At 31.8% G+C, this 15,033-nt stretch overlaps 2 protein-coding genes across 6 annotated transcripts; one reads left to right on the forward strand and one right to left on the reverse strand.

Annotated features, from left to right (window-relative positions):
- Positions 1 to 2,714: 2,714 nt before the first annotated feature.
- LOC105329518 (uncharacterized) lies at positions 2,715 to 10,293 on the reverse strand. Of its 5 annotated transcripts, none has more exons than XM_066087706.1 (7): positions 10,207 to 10,293; positions 6,400 to 6,467; positions 5,752 to 5,955; positions 5,148 to 5,259; positions 4,241 to 4,330; positions 3,177 to 3,536; positions 2,715 to 3,116 (listed from the first exon to the last, which is right to left on the reverse strand). In XM_066087706.1, the coding sequence occupies exons 1-7, from the start codon at positions 10,258 to 10,260 to the stop codon at positions 2,814 to 2,816; spliced, it is 1,191 nt and encodes a 396-aa protein (XP_065943778.1). In that variant the 5' UTR covers positions 10,261 to 10,293; the 3' UTR covers positions 2,715 to 2,813. The 5 variants fall into 5 exon arrangements, with proteins under 5 accessions (XP_065943778.1, XP_065943776.1, XP_065943777.1 ...); XM_066087704.1 differs by having other exon boundaries at positions 2,715 to 3,146; XM_066087705.1 differs by having other exon boundaries at positions 3,147 to 3,536.
- A 94-nt stretch (positions 10,294 to 10,387) lies between these two features.
- Positions 10,388 to 14,646, forward strand: LOC105329519 (dynein axonemal light chain 1). Its single transcript, XM_011430800.4, has 9 exons — positions 10,388 to 10,488; positions 10,740 to 10,781; positions 11,277 to 11,386; positions 12,257 to 12,312; positions 12,570 to 12,625; positions 13,111 to 13,200; positions 13,517 to 13,570; positions 13,701 to 13,824; positions 14,227 to 14,646. Exons 1-9 carry the CDS (start codon positions 10,486 to 10,488, stop codon positions 14,271 to 14,273), a joined length of 582 nt encoding a protein of 193 aa, XP_011429102.3. The 5' UTR covers positions 10,388 to 10,485; the 3' UTR covers positions 14,274 to 14,646.
- The last annotated feature ends 387 nt before the right edge of the window (positions 14,647 to 15,033 follow it).

Genomic DNA, 15,033 nt, shown 5'->3' on the forward strand with positions numbered 1-15,033 from the left:
TAAGACTATCATTTTGCTAAATAATGTCACTTTGGTACTTCCGTGCGTTAAAAAGAAGATTTTGTAGGGTTTTACGGTTTTATTTACCTTTTTTGCACGATTTTTAAACCGTAAATCAGATTCTCTTCACCATTAAGAGCCTGTCAATAAAGATTTCTTATATAATTATATCTATCAAGGGTGCATGTGCGACATTGCGTTCAGTGATAGGAAACGTGACAACAAAGATTGAATAAATCCTTACCCTTTTCGCTACCGACATGACGTAGCTGTAAAACAGCTGTCTCCATATTGAAAAATTCAATACATGTACATTAAGTAACCTGATTGGCAGTAAGTCAGTCTCTCTCTCTCTCTCTCTCTCTCTCTCTCTCTCTCTCTCTCTCTCTCTCTCTCTCTCTCTCTCTCTCTCTCAGTCCTCGATACATTTCAATATTCTATATGTTCAATGTTCTTCTTCTTCATCGTTCTAGAAGAACAATTGGGACGTGGGTGTTGGAAGTAAATCCTCCATAACGAACTTACGATCGAACCTTATACACAATTTATACTATTTAGTGGGATAATTGGAATAACTCGAAATCGTTGATAACAGAGTTGTTAATTATGTCAATAAACAGACATTTTCCCCCCGACTAATATTATATACATGTATAAACTAGCGAGATGAAATGATCAAACATCAACAACCCCTTCTTCTTCCTGGGGGCCAAATGAAATCAAAATACTGAAAGTACTGATAGACGGAGGCATCATTTCGGAGGAAATTAAACTAATGACAATATATGATTTTATGATGCTTACCGCTTATCATGTTAGAGTATTCGCAAAGCGGTTTAGTATTATGGCAATTTTAGGTCGCGAGGATATTTTTCAGGTTGACATCAGAGTTAGGTAGATAATATTAAAATAATTTGTGTTGTTCTCTTATCTTAACCTTATAAGCTTGTTATTAATATATTACTACATAAATGTGTTTAATCTTTACAAAAAAGGAAGGAGGAAATTATTTTGCATCATAAAACAACATGGGAAACTGTACATGTTATTAAATGCATACAACTCGAACTCAAAAAATACAATGCAAACTATTTATGTACACATTTCTTTTCTTGTGTATATTTAGTTTAAGTTGATATTATTTCCTGTGTATAGTGATTTGCAAACCAAAGGTAGAAAACGGCATATCCTAGAGGTTTCCACACCTGTTCAAGACAAAAGATAACCTCTAAATTGCAAACTACTTTGTCTAACTGTACAACACAACACCCCCCCCCCCCCTTCCTTTTCTATCTTGCAAATGGGGTTTCTTTATTAATGAGTGTCGTCGATCCAGATATTCTCTTATTATGATCGTTGAGAGAGAGAGAGAGAGAAAGAGAGAGAGAGAGCGTTTTAGGCGTAATTTTATGTACATTCATTTGAAATATACTAATATTACATATTTATAAAATTAGTATCCACAAAAGAATATAGTACACTGTGATTGAATCCAGCATACATTTTCAGTCAAAGTCCACGTGTTATCCCTGTTAATCAAATAAACGCGCGAGGTGCACCACGTGTTCCTTCCAAGATAAGGGAAAAAAAGTTTCGTTCTAAGTTTTCATTTCAAGTGAGGAGAACTGAATTATGCCCAACAATAAAGTATTCTACACTGTTTGTGATGTTTTGATTTCTAGCAAAGAGAAAAAAAAGTATGTCTAACAATGAAGAACAATGAAGTATTATACACTGTTTGTGATGTTTAATTTAAAGATTGATATACTGTGTTTGTGAAGTTTAATTCGTATACTTCTTTTTTCTCAACAGAAATCTCTCTCTCTCTCTCGTTAAGACTATGGACACAATAAACACATGAACTTAATTTTGCTATTCATTTATTATTAACTCAAGTTCAGTAGTATGGTACCAGTTTTATATATATATATATATATATATATATATATATATATATATATATATATATATATATATATATATATATATATATATATATATATATATATTTATTTTTACACACACACACACACACACACCGACTTCCCAAATCACTTGCGGGGAGGGGGCAGCTGTAAAGAAAGATACGTCTCCGTGGGAAATTAATTGATAATATGCGAACGATATACGACAGAGACAAAGAAGCACACCATGTTTATTCATTGAATCTCATAATTATTCATTATTTCGACCACCGCTAGATGGTGCTTAAGGAATCCTCATTATTTGACGTCACGGGCAAGACAATCGCAATATACGGAGGCTGTTCAACAGCCCCGTCTAAAAAGCCAGCTCAAATAAAGCAATCAGCAGTAAATACAATCTATCAAATTGTTACTCTCAAGAGAATGGCGTATTCAAACTAGTACACAGAGTTGATGCATGTCAATAAATATATAGTATTAATCAATTAACTCCCCTCAGTGGACCAGTGGGCTAATCAGTCATGACTTTTTGGGGGGTGTTCTGGGTTCCACATTGGGTGTTTTCATCCAATAACTTGTTCAGCAAACCAACAATACTTTCCTCTTTTCATCAATACCAATATCTTTGATGTGCTCCAAAAACTTAAACAGCAACCAACAATAATTGGAGCAGGTCATAGTTCTGGTTTTCATCAGATTACACCTTTAGAGTATAGACATTATTTTGTTCTGCCATTTTGCACATGCTATTGTCAGATATGGAGCAATTTTAAAAAACAAAGTAACATATCTATAATATGTTTTTTATTCATTTTTTCTGTCATAATTGCATTCAAACAAATTCCAGGTAAATATAACATTCAGGACCAAGTATTCAAGCACTCACAATTACTTTTCTTTTGGGGGTTTTACTTCAGTGTCTGCATCAACATCACTGTCTTTTTTGTTTCCTGGATTTTCCTCAGGTTCTTTTTCCTTGTCAGTTTTCTTATCCTCATCCTTGTCACTGTCACTATCGCTGTCACTGTCACTGTCAGAACTATCACTGTCAGAAGACGAAGTGTCCTCTTCTGAGGCAGCTTGCTTTGACTGCTGTTTTATTACATTTTCGTCTTGTTTAGATGAGATAATATCTTTATGTTCTGGTTCTGAGGATATCACCTCAGTATGTTCCGGCTCTGAAAATATCACCTCAGTGTGTTCTGGTTCTGAGGATATCACCTCAGTATGTTCCGGCTCTGAAGAGATGACCTCAGTATGTTCTGGCTCTGAAGATATCACCTCTTTATGTTCCGGTTCTGAAGATATCACCTCTTTGTGTTCTGGTTCATGTGATATTACTTCTGTATGCTTTTGGTGAGATGCAACTACTAAACTCTCTGACATATCTTGTACTGAATTTGGTTTAGTCTTTTCAAATTTACTGTTTAATAGTGAATTTAAAAGTTTGTTTGCAATTTCCCTTTTCTGCATATTAGGAATATCAAGTTTTTCAGGATGCTTCAGGTCATCTTCAATTTTTCCGGTTAATATATAGTCTGCCTTTTCTTTCTCATCCAAACTGAATACAGTGTCTTTTTGTAAGTGTTCTGGTAACCTTTCCATTTTATACTAAAAATAAAGAAATATTTGTAATTGTGTACACATATTTTCGACAATTACTTTAGGAATGAGGAATTGTCAGATTCTAGAGGAAAGGTGACAGAACTGTGAACTTTTTGCATGTAAAACTTCTTTGCCACAATTTTATCTTTTACTGTTGAAGAACCCTTAAAGAGATAATTTTTAATATTTGTGCCAAATTAACACTACAAGGACTGCTTGATACGTATGTTGACCAGTTCAGTACTGACTGCTGACATGCTTAAAGTGTTAAGAGCTACAGCGTACATATAAAGGAGAAAAAAAGTGAAATGAGGAGAGAAGGCTGTAGCAGACCATAATAATGGATTTCACCATATTTCTGTTTCGTAGACTGAAGATAATAAGACAGTGATATGATTCTATAAATGATTCATAATTACCATATACAACAAGATATTAACAAGAATTAGACTACACATCATTTACAAGTGTGTCAAAAGGTTTTCATTTAACACATAATTCCATTGTCTTAAAGTTTTTAAGTGTTACTTTTTTTATAAGCTTAAATACAAGTTTTAGTCTGGAAAAAAAAGATGACACAGTTCATAAAATTTTCAAAAAAATGTCAATAAAAGAATAAACAAGGGAAGTTGAAGAGATGAAGAGAAGACATTTTGATATATGTACCAGTATACTGAATACATGTATGTTTCTGAAAAGGAGATGTTTACCTTGGTGACTTTCATGGCCACACCCTCCGGTAAGTTTCTCTGAATGTACTCAAGAAATGTTGAGGCTGTTGACCCAGTTAAATAATAATACTGCAAGGGAAAGAAATTATACAGGTTTTTATCTCTCTCATGAAAAAAAACAATAGAATTTGTAAATGAAGAATCACAGTCTATTTAAAATAATCATATACCATAAATAAATAAAATATCATGGCAGAAAGGTTTAAATCCCAGTCCCACACTTTGATAATAATAATTTTGTAAAAATATAAAACCTTTGGTTTTATATAATAAATGTAAATAATGATTATTCTCCATAAATACAGTCGGCATCAAACTGCGAAATTTACCAAATCTATAGAGAATGTAGTCAATCTGACTTAATTTCCGAATAACAAAACTTAAAACTATTTAATAAATACTCCATAAAATTTATTTGTTGAAATGTTCATAAAAATTTCTTAATAAAAAACACCTTCACAAGAGTAATTTAGGATACAGACTTACAATAAATGTTCTATTGACTTACAATAAATGTTCTATAGGCTTACAACAAAGGCTCATTAGACTATTGACTTACAATAAATGTTATATTGACTTACAATAAAAGTTCTATAGACTATTGACTTCGAATAATTATTCTACAGGCTATTGACTTACAATAAAGGCTATATAGACTACTGACTTACAATAGTTGTTTTACAGGCTATTGATTTACAACAAATTTTCTATTAACTTACAATAAAAGTTCAATTGACTATTGACTTACAATAAATGTTCTATTGACTTACAATTAAAGTTCAATAGACTATTGACTTACAATAATTATTCTACAGGCTATTGACTTATAATAATTGTTCTACAGGCTATTGACTTACACTACATGTTCAATAGACTACTGACTTACAATAATTGTTCTATAGTGTGTCCGAGCCTCGTACTGAACTCTGTGCTTCTTGTAGATGTGCACCGACTTGTTCAGGGTCAACTTGTCAATGACCGGTTTCTTTTGTACATAGCTGCAGAAGACAAAATATTCCATCAGAAATCTGAACTGCGGAAGCTTGGTTGTACCATTTACGTGGGTTAATACTTCAGATACTTAATTTGATTTTCTCTTCACATCTTAATCTACCCTTATAATTATTCTATTGATTAATTCTAGGAGAGAACATGTATAGGCAGATTCCCTACTGTTTACTTCCTTTCAATTTATTCAAATATACTTGAATAAAATACTACTGCTTAAATCAATACTTTACATATGTTAATTCACATAAAAACAAATGGTTGGCAGTACAAACAATATAAATCAGATTGCAGAACATCTAAGAAGATCAATATTTTTATTAGTTCAAAACAGCTCAATAAAGCTCTTTCAAAAAACCAGTTTATATGCATCTCGGGTGTAAAAAAATCATTTAGATACTAAAAACAAACTCATTGATGATTAAAAGATGAAAACCTGTTTATATTTTGAAACCAGTCAGTTAAAAGAGCTGCACACTTACGTGTCATGCGGACCGAGGTCTAAATGGAAAGCCGTCTGCTTCAGATACCAGTAGTAACTGTCCAGCACCTTGGGGTCATGACCTTTGACCTCTACAATGATTTTACTAAAGAGTTCATCTTCCCCCCCTCCTCCACCTCCCTCTGTCCCCTGTGTTGGTTGTGTATCGATCGTGCTTAAACCCCGTGGGAAATGGTAGGATGAACTAGAATAGAAAAAGAATCTAGTGTAATATAGAGAAGTCCAATTACTAAGCAACACAGTCAGATATTGAAGGCATTCTTTCCAATTACTGAGCAACACAAACGGATATTAGAGGCATTATTTTTATTGTCTACAAACATAATGAATAATGCCATGAAATTTCACCAAAAAAAGAATCAGTATGTTTAATATAAAAGTCGAATGATTAAGTTATCAATAAGAGTTATTTACGTCTGTTCAGTCAATGAGCAATGCCATCAAATCTCATTACCAGACACAGTTTGTATCAACGACTGTAGAAGTCAAATTCTGACAGACAAAATCAAAACATAATGCATAGCCATTATTTTGTCCATGAGCAAAACTCCAGAGAGATTCATTAAAGCAGAATAAGGCATATCTAAAAACAGTTTTATTATTCAAAAATACTTCTATATGAACCTACCTTGTGGGATGGTTTTGCAACAGTGAAAGAACTGGTCTAATGCTGAATGGGCGACAGGTGATAGCCTTCTGACGAACAAAAACCACATTGATTTATAACACCTCTAAACATTATTTTATATACTAGATTTATAACTATTAGCCCATGGTGTAAAAGAAATCTTAATCCAAAAGAAAAGTTAATCATTGACAAATAACTCAATTTAAGATGTGTTGCTGATTTGAGCCAGAAATTTTGCAACAACAGTAAAACTGAAGCAGAAGAAACATGCACACATGCAGGTTTTGACTAAAAAAAGAAAATGACATTTATTATATTTGCACATAAACTGTGCAGAAACATTTAGTAAAGGTGAGGATTCAAATTATATCCAGTCCAGCTGAACATCAGCCAGGATCATACTTAAATGTCTAATGAATTTAACTGTTTTAAATATTTTGATTTTGTTTAAAGAATATATGGAAAATATGCCAAAACCAATGTTGTGCTTCATAAAAAGCAACTTTTGAAAAGTAAGAAAAGGTTCTACCATCTGACAATCTAAAATTTTCCATACAGAGCCAGCTTTTCTTTTTAAATGTAGACAGAGCTTTGAAGGATAATATATGCCTAACAGTGTGCACTTCTCAATAGTTTGTTTGATATTTGGAAAGACACCTTCACTAAATCTTGGAACAGTTCTTAAAAAAATTATGACTGGAAATTCAGCCACTACTTTGGTCTCTTGTCCATGTTAAAATTGTCATATTTGCGAGTCAGCAAGCTCCAATTGGTATCAGGAGAAAACAAACCCAAGACAAAAAGTACCCAGGAGAAAAGTACCCAATTCCTAGGGTATATTTCCTCCAAGAGAGAATGTACCCAGGTACGTTTTCTCTTGGAGAAATCGTACCCTAAAAAAAATCGTTAAGATATTGTTGAATAGTTCTAAATACTATTTTACAGCATAAATATAGAGGAATATATGAATTTTAAAGATATCTAAATTTAATAATAGCATTTTTTTTATATGAGTCGGTTGGATATTTAAAGGACTTAGACATTTAAATTAGATATAAATAGTACGTTAATGCATATATTACCAAAAAAGAACCATGCACTATCAACTTCTTGAGATACTAATCATTTAATTCTCTAAATTATTTTTTAACGATTTCATCTATGATGGATTAACTGCTGACTAATTAAACTGCTCAGGCGATGTTTGTTCAGTGTATATGACAAATTACTGTCTAATTAATTAATGTACATGATTATGTATTTAAAAAGACAAAAAACAAATGAATTATGATACAAATGTTTATTGTATAATTTGTTTTGCTGAACCCCAAAATATTTATTTCAACTACTATGATAATCCTAGGGTACGTTTTCTCTAGTGCTGAAACGAATACCATAAATCAATATTCGTGAGTGCTATTCGGTTCGTATTCGAACATTCATACACGTCATTAACAAGGTATTAAGCACGTTTGATAGTTTATATTACTATGTGATTGTACGTGTAGACTGCTCAAACAAATCAGTTCGAAGTTGATACTATGAGTATCCATTGAATTATAGGTGCGCATTTACTTTTTATGCAAATAATGTGTAATGTAATTTTTTATTAATCTCCATCAACTACAATCAAAAGATTTATTACTTCAATATTTAATAAAATACTGCAGTCCCGACTCCTGTATGAGACCGATTCGTAACTTTGTAAGTCAGTCCAAATATTTCTGCCATGTTTTAATTCTGGAAAATTTAAAATTAAAGAACAAATGATATCGTACATCTTTTTAAAAAACATCTTATGATTTACCTTTCGATATTAACACTCGCACTTGTTCCAACATTTCAGCAAAATATCTCTTCATCATCTTTTATGAATTGAAAAATCCAGAATGTTTGTCTCCGTACGATGTAAACCCTGCTTTAACTTTCAATGTAAACAAGTATGGCAGTCATAGATCAGAGTTTGCAAATGGCTTTGTCTTTACTTTCATTCAGCGCAAAATGCTCCCAAATCTAATTTCTTTTCATCGTAACGAAATAAACGATGCTGCATAGTTTATAGTGCTTATAATATGGGTGTTTAACATGTGACCAAATATTCGAATGCTAAATATGCATTCGAATATTAGAAATTTACTATTCATTCGCGAATATTCGAACATTTGTTTCAGCACTAGTTTTCTCCATGAGAAAACATACCTGGGTATTTTCTCTCTTGGAGAAAACATACCCTAGGAATTGGATACGTTTTCTGGGTACGATTTCTCCTGGGTAAAATTTCTCCTGGGTACATTTTCTCAAGCATTCCTTCAATTTTGCAGATAAATCATCCTTCTAATTACAGGTAACTCTCGATAGCTTGAAGTCCATGGGACCGAGGAAAAAGTTCGAGGTTTCAAGAGTTTGAGTTTTCAAGAGTTCAGAATTTTCCGGGTTGACCGACGGGTTTTAAAATTAGTCTTACTGGATGTTATGATTAAGCCATTTATTTAGTGCTAATTATTTATTTTATGAATCATATTAAGACCAGATTGCTCAGTACTACTGTACTGCGAGACGATCGACATGTCATAAATGTGAAAACTGAGTATCACCCATTGTTCCCACTGTACGGGTCCTTCACCAGCTGTAAGAACTTGTTCAGCAATAATCATTATAATGACCTTGTCACAATGATGCTGATAAGCATAATTTTTACAGTTTTAAAATTCTCAAATTTGACCATGGCTCAATATTATCGTTTCGTCTCAATTAATTTCTCATTTTCATTGCGTCTCCAAATTATCGTAAATCGGTTGGTGTTGATTATAGATTAAGTATTGGTATGGTCAATCATCAAACAATTATCACCTTGCAGGACAAATGTCGCCTGAATAAACAACCTGTGACACGGGTCCCGCATCTAACGCCTGGAGCCATTTAAATGACCAAGTAGGTATCAATTAGGTATAGCGCTTAGAGATACACGGCGAATTCGATGTATCGAGAGTAAGAAACTATAGATAATGAACAAAGGGACTGTAGTTTGACTTCGAGGGATCAAGGGTTTTGAGAGATCAAGAGTTCAAGAAATCTAGAGTAAATTTGCTTAGTTATATAGGGAAAAAAATTGGGACCCTAGACTCACTTCGAGCTATCAAAAACTTCGAGCGATCGAAGTTCGAGCCATCAAAAGTTACCTGTAATTATCTAAATCAAATCTGCATTTATTATCCGTACGTAGTGTTTCTCACAATTCTAACAGCTCATAAATATGTTTTGATAAAGTAAGCTTTTAAATTACTCTAACGGAACACTTTTGTTTTACAAGATAAACAAAAAATGGTAATTTTGTAATGGAGAGAAATACCCATTTAACATTAATGATTAATTTGAACGATGTGCGAGCAAGCATGTTAAGCGACGGAAATTGGGGCCGAATTTCACGACATGAATCATAAAGGAATGTTCCAAGACTTGATAAAGGAGTCAGTCTAAATATCAAGCCAAGCCAATCTCTGTTTCGGCTCGACAACAATTCTCACAAGAGAACATTCTTGCATCTATACCACAATTTTTATACATTACAAGTCAAATTCTTAAATGCAGTCAGTATAATTTTACGTATGCACATGCGTGTTATAATACACAATACACACATAATGCATGAGCATAGTTATTTACTTTTGATAACCTTTGAGGAAATTCGAACTATAGTTACAAAACAATTTCGTTGATGCAAGTTCATTTTTCAATATGCTACGAATATCTTTTTACTCTAGGTTGATCATATGATATTGAATTTTGAAATCCACACATTCGCATTACCTGGAATATAGTTGAAGCTCTTCGGCATGCCACTACTGCCCTACCGGAAGCCATGCTTCCACAGAGAGTGCGGAACTAATGAAAAAGAGGGGGGGGGGGGTGACTCAAAGATTTTTTTTCATTAAATGTTTATTCAAAATATATTTACCCTAAGTCTTTTACATTATTATGGATATAGGTTAAGTGTTTTGTCAAATAATTTTAATCTTTTGGATAATTCGGAAGGTTTTGTTTCAGCAGACGCGCACTTGTCACCTTGACGACACTCAAAGCTTCAAAATGGTGGGTGAAAAGTTGTTTACATCGAGACATCTTTTAATATACTTTAGCAGTATGATTTAATTCAGTGTGAAGTAATTAAAAGAAAGAGATTCTTTATTATAATTGCATAATATGACTCGGTAAAATCAGTGGTGTTATCTGGAACTTATTGAAATGATATGGTTAAAACTGTAATGTTTTGTTTAACTGCACTTTCACATTGAGCAGTTTATATAGAAGTTAGTGTTTCAAGACTTGTGTTTGTATTGTAGGCAGGTAAAGGTACTACAATTAAGGAGGCTCTACAGAAATGGGTAAGCACCATGAACACAATAACAGTACTATGGAATATTGTAAACTGATGAATGCGAATTTTTACATGTAATGTACCGGTATACGCGGTACATGTATAGTTTATAAGAAAATCCATTTCCTTATAGATTCTCTATTTACAATGACAATCTTCTGAATAGATTTTTTTAAAAATACATTGTATTGATAACTTACTCTTAGATATTTTCAAAATATTTTTGCATTATTACATAATATTATATGTTTTATGTCTTATATTTCAACTTTAAGGCAACTCTTTAATCTCTTTTTTTTTAAAAACCCACATATCTTGGGACAAAATATGAACCATAGACTATTATTTTAGTTAGAAAAAGTGTCAAATTTACTTAGCAGCATAGAATCTCTCTCAATCTCTCTCTCTCTCTTTCTCTCTCTCTCTCTCTCTGATAAAGAGTGTTTATATGTCAATAATTTGTACAGTTAAAGGAATAGAATTTCTAAATATTTCATAACAGGAGGAAAAAATGGGAGTAAAAGCCTCAGAGTCAAAGGAAGTGAAAATATTTGGTCAGATTCCTCCCATTGAGAAAATGGATGCCTCTCTTTCCACATTGGCTAGCTGCGAGTAAGTTAATATTGTGTGAGAGTCACATAAAATAAGGGATGGTCATGATTAACTTTGATCTATATAAATGATGTTTGTCTGTTATCATGAATATTAATATGCATCTTTTAGAATGCATGCAGTATTTCGTATGTACATGTAACAGGTTTCTTCTGCGGTTGTTTAATTTGTGTGGTATTTTGCGGGTATGAAAAATTTGCATAAATTTAAAATCGCTAAATATTCTTAAATTATCCACTTAATGTGATGGCTACTGTACTACTCTCCGAGGAGTGGAGTGGACCAAAAACCCTTGGCTAACGAAGATTTCTTAAATGATAATAGTCTAATTAGTGGATAATTCTAAGATCATAATCATAGAAGAAATCCATCATTCAAGTATCTTAAAAAATGATCAATCAAATTAAATAATATCAAACATTTAAGTCTGTAAAACATAAATGCACAATATGATTACGGGTCAAGAAGTTAAGAAAAGGAATTTATTTACAGTTATTATGATTTGTAAATATAATTAGTGCACATTTTTGACCTACAGAACTCTGATATCCAGCATGAGACAAGTGCACGTTTTACTAGAAATTGTTAGATATAAACATCGACTGAGCAACAATTACAGCTGCCTGAACATGTGACTGATTATGTAAAAATGAAATTATCATAGAAAACAATTCTCATTACACAAAGTACCGCAAAATTTGATACATAATGTATAATACGTACTTTAAGAGAAAACAGAATATTATTTAACTCTGTTTAGGACCTAATCCAAAATTTCAAGCCACAGAAAACACCTGTTATGTGGTATGTTTTATATGCATGTAGCCATGAGTTTTAACTATATATCTTAAAAATTTGATTTACTTTCAGAAAATTGTCATTATCCACAAACTGCATTGAAAAAATTGCCAACTTAAATGGTTTGAGTAAGTATATTACTGAGCTTTTTAACAAATATTTTAATGGATTTTTCAATGACTGAGTTGATACAGGTTTTTTGATCTGCTGGTGAAATTTTAAAAATTTGAATAGCTTTTTGAATTTCATAGTTTTATTCAATTCCAATAATTTATAACCATAAATTGTTATAAATGCTTTTGAAACTTGCTCTCCTCACTCTATTATCTTTAGCTCTGTAAACAATCCTTTTTTTTAAATAAAAGATATGAATCAATTATTTCAGAAAATTTGAAAATATTATCACTTGGGAGAAACAACATCAAATCCCTCACAGGTTTGGTAAGTGGCATTTTTCTAATAAACAGATAGACGTGAATTGATTTGCAATGCATACATTTTATTTCATAGTAGCTAGGTATTGTGCAATTTAATATTTCCTTTTCAAGTAGTTGTATACTTTGTTAATATTCATAACTTTAGACAATATTTTATGCTGAGAACTTCTGATTCAGATTTTCATGACAAATTACTTTAATTTGTTAATGCTAAAACTCCTGTTTGAAATAAAATTATGTATGAAAAATCACAGATGTGCAGAGTCAAATTTTTTTTAGGGGGTTCCAGACCCCCACCCGTATAGACCTGTGCATGAAGAAATTATAATTATGGCTTAAAAAAAGTATAGCTATATAGTACATGTAATATGCAATTATGCATGCAGTTTTCAAGATATCAGATACTACTTATTTTCAGCATTTTTTTTTTTACATGTTTCTAATTATTACATGTATCAAATTAATACATGTATTTGGATAACATTTCAGGAAGCAGTCGGTGATACACTTGAAGAATTGTGGATATCATATAACAACATAGAAAAGCTAAAGGGAATCAATGTCCTCAAAAGACTGAAGGTATGCAATATTCTTTTGCATTTAGAAAAAATTGTGCACTGAAAAAGGGTAGTTAATGTACATGTACATCCTATGAATTATTATCTTGTTTGGAGTCTTGCAGCTGTAAAATTACATTTGTAAATTCATATACTGGTATTCTAAAGGGAAAAAATACCTCAATGGAACATTTATTTACAGATTTAATTATGTTGTCTAAATATTTCAATGAAATTATGTATTTTGGGGTGGGCTTATACCTTTCCTTTATTTATAAGAATAATAATTGCGCTCTGTTGATTTAAAAAATATACTGCATCATTTTTTTAATTGACAGGTCCTGTATATGTCAAATAACCAAGTGAAAGACAGTAATGAATTTGGCAAACTGGTAAATATCTTTTTTTCTCTCTTCTCTCACCCCCTCTCTCTCTCCCATGTATTTCTTCTCTCTCTCTCTCTCTCTCTCCCTTTCTCTCTCTCTCTCTCATAATTTATGGCTGATTTCTTTAAAAAACCAGGCTGATTTACCTGTGCTAGAAGAGTTGGTGTTTGTGGGAAACCCCCTAGAGGAGAAAGAGACAGCAGAAGGAACATACAGAGACAATGTGGCCAAGAAACTCCCAAAACTCAAAAAGCTTGATGGTAAAATTCCTTCATATTATTATTACTTCCTGTATACATGGCTTAAAATGATGTGAAACTGGAAATCAATCAGTCAAATCTTCTTAATCAAAGACATGAGTCAAAGGAAGGACAGGAAAAAGTTGTATTTTATTATGATTTTAAATATTCATAAAATTTTCAATTTCATAAAATTACCATAAAGTTATTGTGCACCATATTATGTTTTTATAAAGATATCTTATAATTTACTAAAAAAAAATTAATACATTATGTTCAATTCAGTTATTTTTTCTTATCCATATATTTTTATCTTATTTGAATGTAAACATTTCTAAATTTTAGATTTTAATGTGTAGTGCAGGAATTTTCAGGGTTTAAAGTTTGACATTGTAAAATATTTGAAATGTTTTTCTTCCTTAGGTGTGCCTGTCATTCGTGAAGAAGCTGAAGATGAAGGGGATTCATGAACATAACATTCATAAAATCTGTAATTTTGGAGCTTACAAAAGAAAAGGACTTGAGCAAACAGGCCCAGTAATATGAACAAAATTGAAGATTTTTTTTTTTTTCAGACTGTGCTGTTTTTTCTGACTGCAGTATTTATTTATTTTACTGTTACAACCTTTCAAATAATTTGTCATATTAGTATGTTGAACCATATATAACATTATTATTTTATTATGCAAACCAAAAAAATCTGATGAGATAAAATATACTTTTGAGGAAAGAAACAAAAAACTGAAGTAAGGTTCTTTATCTACTTGTTATAAAAATGGTTGTTATATTTTTATATTGACTACTTATAACTCATGAAAAATCAATAAATTCTTTAAAAATTTATGAATGATTATGATGTTTTCTTTGTGAGAAAGGTGGCTAAAATGTCAATTAAATGTCATAGATGTAAAACAATGTTGTTTTCTTGTAATTGACAACTGGCTTCTGGTATCAGACAGTAAAAAAAATAAATAAAAAATGCTCCCCAGGTTAGAACCCCCATACTTCACATTTGTAGTAACGAGTCAGAGTTGTATATGGTTTTTTTTTCTCTCTCTCTCTCGCTTACGCATGCATTGTTAATTATTAAGAAATATCACATATTGTATTATTATAATCTCTGTGTACCATTGTGCAATGGTGTTGAGATTGAAATAAATGAATGAATGACAATTTAATCATTGATATTTTCGATTGGCATTGTTCCCAGTTATTCAAACAGCAATTGTT

This window comes from Magallana gigas, chromosome 6 (genome assembly GCF_963853765.1).
Source record: "Magallana gigas chromosome 6, xbMagGiga1.1, whole genome shotgun sequence".
NCBI lineage: Eukaryota > Metazoa > Mollusca > Bivalvia > Ostreida > Ostreidae > Magallana > Magallana gigas.

Coding starts and splice junctions, on each gene's coding strand:
- LOC105329519 (XM_011430800.4), top strand. Junction 12,313..12,569: donor TGCCAACTTAAATGGTTTGA/GTAAGTATATTA, acceptor CAATTATTTCAG/AAAATTTGAAAATATTATCA. Junction 13,571..13,700: donor GTAATGAATTTGGCAAACTG/GTAAATATCTTT, acceptor TTAAAAAACCAG/GCTGATTTACCTGTGCTAGA.
- LOC105329518 (XM_011430799.4), bottom strand. CDS start 10,260: ATGGCTTCCGGTAGGGCAGTAGTGGCATGCCGAAGAGCTTCAACTATA. Junction 5,260..5,751: donor GACCTCGGTCCGCATGACAC/GTAAGTGTGCAG, acceptor TGTCTTCTGCAG/CTATGTACAAAAGAAACCGG. Junction 3,537..4,240: donor TGGCCATGAAAGTCACCAAG/GTAAACATCTCC, acceptor CTTTATTTTTAG/TATAAAATGGAAAGGTTACC.